The sequence below is a fragment of the Eptatretus burgeri genome, chromosome 16 (genome assembly GCF_056783735.1).
Source record: "Eptatretus burgeri isolate ZD-2024b chromosome 16, Ebu_testis_v1, whole genome shotgun sequence".
Lineage (NCBI taxonomy): Eukaryota > Metazoa > Chordata > Myxini > Myxiniformes > Myxinidae > Eptatretus > Eptatretus burgeri.
Window position 1 is genome coordinate 28473021 of NC_140976.1, and position 8141 is coordinate 28481161.

The 8141-nt window shown below is 44.1% G+C and overlaps 1 protein-coding gene across 1 annotated transcript in view; it reads right to left on the reverse strand.

The window, feature by feature from the left end:
* Nucleotides 1–2263: 2263 nt before the first annotated feature.
* LOC147010781 (uncharacterized) overlaps nucleotides 2264–8141 on the reverse strand; it is an 87776-nt gene continuing 81898 nt past the window's right edge. Inside the window, exon 4 of the mRNA XM_085860354.1 lies at nucleotides 2264–3140. Coding sequence (XP_085716480.1) covers nucleotides 2967–3140 — 174 coding nt within the window. The 3' untranslated portion in view covers nucleotides 2264–2966. The remainder of the gene's footprint in view (nucleotides 3141–8141) is intronic.

Consider the following 8141-nt stretch of genomic DNA (forward strand, 5'->3'; position numbering starts at 1 on the left):
GCACCCACCTGAAGGGACCGCCTCAGGTTAACCCAAGGAGACCGCCGTCTGGTGAACGACACCTCAGCACCACTCCGACACACTCTCCCGCAATCTGACCCAGGGATGTTACCCCGTGGTTTCCCTCCTATCATCAAGGATTGGGGGTCTCGAAGGCTTTTCCCCAATCCCATCATCCGGTGAGCTGCCCTGCGAAGGGAAGCTGCACAGGAGGTACTCCCACGGAGTGGGTTTTCAGATTTTTTTTGCGTTTTTGTGTTTTGCGGAATGAAGGGTTTTACGGTGGCCGGAGTGCAAATCCTGCCACCAACCTCCTCATAAAAAAGTAACCCAACTGCAGGAGGACGTCCGCAGACACAGTTGGGCACTAGATATGGATGGCCGTTGGCTCACAAGGAGCTCCTCCGCCCTTTGACAGGTTTTGTTTTTAATCCTGCTGGGTGTCCATATCCAAACACCCCCCTCACCACAAAACCTGGTGGGGGAGACGGTTTAGTCGCCGACAACCCGACCATGGAACAGGTTAGTACAGGTTTACATGGTACCTGTAGCAGGTCACAGATCTGACCTGACCTGACATCCGCCTGACCTGACATAATACTTCTGTGTTCATCAATAAATAAAATTGTGTTTAGAAGATTACGCACAATAATTTCTTCGACTTTCTTTTCTCCATTTTTTTTTTCACATTGACGCGCAATATCAAGTTTCGTTCAAATCGGGCAACGAAAAAAATTATTCAAAAATCTATTCCTGATTCAGTCAAGTACTCTTCGGGAGTATTTGATCAATGCAAACAACCTGAGCGGTATAGTTCGCTGGAGCTATCCATTATTTTTTTTTTGGAATGATTTTTTTCATCAACCTCTGTCACAACAGGTTCATGGGTCATCTAGTATAACTTAAAAACCCCAGCCACTGTGGTTGCACAAGTTCGTGTGCTCTCAGCACCTGGATAAATGGGGAGGGTTGCGTCAGGAAGGGCATCTGGCATAAAACCTGTGCCAAATCAATATGCGGATCATCAACAGTATTGTATGAGGAAGTTGGGAGTGGTAGAGAAGTATGTGAGGATGGTGCAGGACATGCATGAGGACAGTGTGACAGCGGTGAGGTGTGCGGTAGGAATGACGGACCGGTTTAAGGTGGAGGTGGGATTGCATCAAGGATCGGTTCTGAGCCCTTTCCTGTTTGCAATGGTGATGGGCAGGTTGACGAACGAGATCAGACTGGAGTCTCCATGGACTATGATGTTCGTGGATGACATCGTGATCTGTAGTGAGAGCAGGGAGCAGGCTGAGGCAAGCCTCGAGAGGTGGAGGTACGCACTGGAGAGAAGAGGAATGAAAGTCAGTAGGAGTAAGACGGAGTACATGTGCGTAAATGAGAGGGAGGGTGGTGGAATGGTGCAGTTCCAAGGAGTTGAGGCGGTGAAGGTGGATGGGTTTAAATACTTGGGATCAACTGTCCTAAGTAACGGAGAGTGTGGTGGAGAAGTGAAAAAGAGAGTGCAGGCAGCATGGGGTGGGTAGAGAAGAGTTTCAGGAGTAATTTGTGATAGAAGGGTATCTGCAAGAGAAAAGGAAAGTATACAAGACGTCGTGAGACCAGCCATGTTGCCTGGTTTGAAGGTGGTGGCGCTGACAAAAAGACAGGAAGCGAAGCTGGAGGTGGCAGAGTTAAAGATGCTGCGATTCTCGTTGGGAGTGACAAGGATGGACAGGATTAGAAATGAGTATATTAGAGGGACAGCGCTGGTAGGACGGTTTGGAGACAAAGTGAGAGAGGCGAGATTGAGATGGTTTGGACATGTGCACAGGAGGGATGCGGGGTGTATTGGGAGAAGTATGCTGAGGATGGAGCCGCCAGGTCGGAGGAGAAGAGGAAGGCCAAAGAGGAGGTTATAAATGTGGTGATGGCGGACATGCGGGTGGTTGGTGTGACGATGGAAGATGAGATTCCAAGCCCAGACTTGAACCCCATTGAGAATCTGTGGAAAGACTTGAAGACTTGCTGTTCACCGACGCTCCCCATCCAACTTGGCAGAGCATGAACAAATCTATAAGGAAGAATGGGAGAAAATCCCCAAATCCAGATGCGCAAATCTCATAGACAAGATCCCAACAAGACAGAGCAAAATGGAGACGGATGATCCGCTGTGGCGACCCCTAACGAGAGCAACCCAAAGAAGAATAAGAAGAATATATATAATAAAAAATACAAAAATTAAAAAACAACACAAAAACAATTTATTTCAAAAAAAAAAAAATTCTTTTGCATTTTCTTTCTTGGATCTTGTGTTGATAAATTGTTGTGGTGTTGATGTGGTGCAGGCATGATGGCCTCCACCTGTTTCTGGATTCCTTGAGGCGACCTCCATGGTCCTGACAACATGGTTTGGGGTCCTTTATTACGTGGTTCAAAGCGTGTGTTAGCCTGACTCCACGAGCAACCTCTGTCAATGGTCGGTGAGGAAGTTTGTGGTCCCTCACGACCTCCATGGTCAACTAACCCGAACACAGTGCGTCCTTTCTGTGGGATAGGAACCAACTTTAATTCACCATCTCTGTCCGATACAACACAGAAGAGCACATCGGCCCAAGTCCCTCCTCCTATGTTTAAAGTTTTGCCTCAATCTGACAAGCAGCTGCAGAAAAAACATTTAAATAGTGAAGACACACACACACAGACATCGACGCGTGTACATGTGTGGCAAATGTCGCATCCCCTTCGGGGTGGAAAATGGAAGTGCTTTATAAATCAAAGTTAATGAGTACGACCGAACACAATCACATATATAAATGGTGAGATTGTCGAGATATATTTGCAAAATAAATCATTTTGATGAAATTGGTTTCAACAATTCTTGCACAAATGTTACGTTTTCATTATTGATGATTTGTTGTGGCCAATAAACTTTAATACCAGGCTATTTCCACATCTCAACTCCACCAAATCATAACTGTTTACTTCCAGTTGAAAGTAACGTCGTGAAATTCAACATCGGGAAATTCAACATCGTCATTCCTCTTCTCCATTGGCCTGATCTCTCCGAACAAGACTTGGAATCTGTCTGCGTTATTAAACTTTTGATACACTGCTGCTTCTCTTTCAAAAACGGATGGAGGCCTGACTTGGATCTGCAACAAGAGGTCAATACACTTTGTTGGAGGCTTCTAGCATTGGTACATATCAACATCCGTCAACGGTACCCGCACCATATCATGTAAAACTTCGCTAAAAGTCAGTGAGACTGTGGTCGAGCCAGACAATGGCAGTGCCAGCATGCCAATTCTATGGTAGAAAACATGTATGAAACATATTTCATCAACAAGACCCTGCAAAATATCTGCTTCAGTACCTTTAAACTGATAAACCAAACGTATGGAGACTTCAACCAAATAATTTGCTAGCACAAGTAAAGTGTGGAAAAAGGTGGGGAAAAAAATAGGAACGAATGAGTGGAGATGACCAGGCGCACCCTGCAGAAAGCTGGGGTGACAGCATGGAAACTGAAGAGGGTGCGAGACCAGACACGAGTACTCCATAAAGCTGTGGATGAAGGCTTTGTAGGAGAACAAGAGTTCAGGTATACCAAGGAAAGATTGCACGATGGAGGATACCCAGTTGGCAACTGGCTTTGGAGTCCAACTTAGAAATAGTTTGCCCAAGAGAGACCATGGCTGATTGTGACGTCCAAGAGTTTGAGTAACTGAACTTCAAGAGGAGAGTCAAGAAAGTTTTTTTTTGTTGGCTTCACCACACGGTCCTTTCGGATCTTGATACAGCGAGTGTGAAGGCCCTGTCACACCTTGACGTTTAGCCAGCGTATGCAAAATTTGGCTAAAACGCTGGCACACGTCGAATACGTTATGGGTAAGTTTGTATACGTTAAGAGCACGCTGGCATACGTCTTTGTACGCTGGCTTTTTTTCGTAGTATGCTGGCATACGTCGTAGTACACAGAGGTGTTAGACAAATTTTCCATGCTTGAAATTTTTCGACGTATGCCAACATATGACTCACAAGTTCCGCATAATGCCGGCCATAAGTTGTAGGCACGTTACGCGATCGTTGCCACACGTTACTTGTAAGTTACTCATAAGTCGAAACACAGAGGTAATGTTTCGCGTACCCGAAACTTATTTCTAACCTATGAGTAACGTGTTGTAGGCACGTCACGCGATCGTTCACACACGTTACTTGTACGTTACTCATAAGTCGAAACACGTCAATGTAATGGTTAGCGTCAGTGTTCGACTCCCTGTTTTTTTTTTTTTTTCCTTCGGTATGGCAGTGATGTTAACACTTCGATTTCTAGTGCGGTTATAATACAATATAATTAATAGGCTGCCGCTCAACGATTTAAATCATAACGGCACTAGAATTCGAAGTGTCAACATCACCGTCATACCGAAGAAAAAATAAAAATAAAAAATTAACCAGGGAGTCTGGAACACTGACGCTAACCATTACATTGACGCATTTCGACTTATGAGTAACGTACAAGGAACGTATGTCGACGCGTGTCAACGATCACGTAGCATGCCTACAACTTATGCCAGCGTATGCAGAACGTGTGTTGTACGTCGAGAAATTTTCAACATGCTGAAAATTTATTGACGTACTACGACGTATGCCAGCGTGCTATTAACGTATACAAAACTTACCCATAACGTATTTGACGTGTGCCAGCTTGGTTCGGCAAATTTTTCATACGTCGGCATACGCTGGCTAAATCGTCAAGGTGTGACAGCGGCTTCACACTTCGATGTCTAGTGCAGTTATGATTTGAATCGTCGAGCCGCAGCCTATTAATAGCCTACGCCACGTGATCGTCGGCGATACGCTGCCGCGCTATGCATAGGTTGTGAACGCCGACAGCACGCTCAGCATTCGTTGGTATAAGTTATCTATATGTAATTGAAACGTTACTAATACGTTATGCATACGTCCAACACGTTATTATACGCCCAAAACTTAAAAAAACATCAATAGTTCAGCGTACGCCAGCGTTTTACATACATTTTGAGACCTTGCCATACGTTGGCTAAAACGTCAAGGTGTGACAGGGCCATGAGATTTGTCAGGATTGAAAGACATATTCCAAATGTTTGACAAACTCATAATTTTGTCAAGGTCTGCAGAGAGGGAAGAGGCTGCTGCCTGCCTGTCTGAAGCATGAGGGATGTTATGGCAGAGTGTTGAGACATCAGAAAAGTGATGAAGAGGATTTTCCAGAAAGTTAGAGAGATCTTTGATGAAGATTCGGAATAAGACCAGGCCTGGAACATTGCCTTAGGCACTCCAGCTGAGGAGGAGGAGGAGGAGGTGGAGATCCAGTTAAGAGCCACATGTTGGCCACGAGAAGAGAGGAAGTCAGAAAGCCATGTGTGGAGTTGGCCTTGGATGCCATAGGCAGAGAGTTTGGAGAGCAATGCGGGGTGCCAGACTGTATCGTATGCTCAAGATGCGTCTCGTGACAGCCCTGACCTCATGTCTTACATTGATGGCCTCATACCTTGTTTGGAGAGCAGAAGCAGTGTCTCCAAGATGGAGTGATGCAGTCTGAATCCCATTTGATAATCTGAGATCAGGATGTTGGAGAAAAGGAAAGATTATATGTTGACTTATGACCTTGCTGATGATTGGAAGTAAGCCGATAAATCTGCAGTAAAGAGGATAAGGTTTTCCAGTACGTTTACTAATGCAGTGATGTTGGCCAACTTCCAAGCAGATGGAATATAACCAAGGGAAAAATAAGGTGAACAGAGTAGAAAGCGGTTGTGCAAGTACTTTTTAAAGACACTTTTGCTGATGCCGTCCAGTCCAGTAGCAGAGTCAGAGTCGAGGGTTGAAAGAACCTACTCCATCTTCTCCAGTGTGAAAGACAGTCAAAACATTTGGAAGCAAACATAGAAATGAGGCATTCAACATTCTCACAAGTGGAGTTGATTGTGTCTTGGGGGCTGGAGGGGTCATAAAGGGTTTTAAAGATCATAGGGAGTCTTGAAGGTCTCAACAATCTTAAGGTATTAAGGGATCTTTGGGGTGTCAAGGGGTCTCAAGGTAGAAAGTGGTCTGGAATTCGGACACACGCACAGCTCCTTTTATATTGTTGATATTTTGTCACACTTTTCACAAAGTTCAGTAACTGCCAGTACTTTCCTCACAGATCAATGGGCGAGTGCTGCTTTAACATCTCATGTGCATTTGACAGTATCGAGCACCGCGCTCTGCATTCAAGGCCTCTTTATTCCTGGCTCACAGGCTTTCTCCCTGCATGTAATCAGGTCATAGTTCACAATATTATCCTCAAATTCTCTCAACATTGGAGGCTGGAGAACCCCAAGGAAATATCTTGAGTCAAGTTTTGTTTCTCATTGCATAATAAAGTGCTCTGATAATCAAGAGGTCCCCTTTCCACTTTACACACAATTTCACATTATTATATGCTCTCTGGTACTCCGTTCCACAACAGACAGCAGCTGCATGCCTCTCAGATCTGGAAAGGATCAAATACCTGACTGATAAACAGATTTAACCCAGGTAAGTCTCTGGAAGGACAGTCTACTGAATCCACTTTGTCTACTTCATCAATCAACCACTGGAATAAGTTCAAAACTGAGACCTCTCTGCAGCAGACCACATCTCAAAGATGACCTCAAAAGCCACAAGCCAAAAAGCTGCTGTCATGCCAAGTCTTTCCGTTCCACATCTGAGGTTTTTTATTATCTTGCCAAAACGAAGTTTTTGCAAGATATGTTAGTAAGCTTGTATGTTTTTTTTTTTGTCTGTAATCACGTATAAAAAATTCTGCAGAGCACAGTTATCATTGGAAATTTTTGTAACTTCGCATATCAGAGGCCTATAGGAGGTCCCTTTCAACGCACAAAATTTTGAAGGTCAAGGTCACTTTGTCGCAAATCAGGGGAGTCGACGAAACCCTTATTTTGAGCAATTTTGATCGGATCGTCTTCAAACTTCATGGGAATATAGTTCATGGTCTGGCGCTCAGCTGATTAATTTTTGGTGGCGATTGGCCTTGACCTTCATGGTTAACGCCTAAGGTCAAACATATTTGACCCCAAGGTCAAATTTTCAAGTTTTAGGAACCATATCGTGTAGTACCTCAAATTGAACACCTCAATGAGTGCTTTCTAGATATGTCAAGCTTGAGACATTATGACATCATTTGGTGACGTTATGCAGCAAACGCATATTTTTCATGGTTACTCTGTAGAACGATTCTCATCGGAATCTCTCGTAGGCAGATATTCCTCAAGGAGTCGCTCCTCGTGGATAGCAGCTCTGTTCACCTCAGTGTGACCTTAAATAAGTCACACGTGGTCACCTTTTGGCAAGATACGGGTCACCCTGTGGGTGACATTGGTTTATTTATTATTTTAAACAGCCGACAAGGCCTTTGTCCAAAGCTAAATGGAGTACAGGTCTTCCCTATGGTCTGGTGTTCCTGCTTCACACCTCTCACATCTGGAGCATGTGAAAACCAAAGCTTTCAATATCAATGGCATCTCACACCAAGCATAGTAACAGGTCCTGTTGTTCCCTCATTATTGCAGACCCTAACCCACCTTGTTCTTCAAGAGCCAAGATTTTATTAAAAAAAAAAACAACAACAAACAAAACCCACAGAAATAGCGATGACAAAACCTTAATTACAAACATATAACAGATTACAGATGTAAAGGAACATTTGGGATACCAGACAATATTACCTCCACCACCAAAGGTGGATGGAAGCTGTTTTCACCTCTGTTTTCTGTGGGCAGGATATCTCAAAAGTTTATGGATGGATTTGGACAAAACTTGGTGGACAGGTTGGATGTGTGACAAGGGTGAATTGATTAGATTTTGGTGAAGATCCGGATACTAGAATTTCAGTGATTTTTTATCATTGAAAGATGGGGCCAAAAACGATATATAGCACGATACAGTATCTCAAAAAGTTGTGGACGGATTATGATGAAACTTGGCGGAAGAGTTGGGTAGGGGACAAGACCAAGCCTATTCGATGTTGGTGTGTGACAAGGATGAATGGTATACAAAACGTAAACCGTTCAGCATGGTGGAGGTACAGTGCCTTCAGAAAGTATTCACACCCCTTGACTTTTTCACAT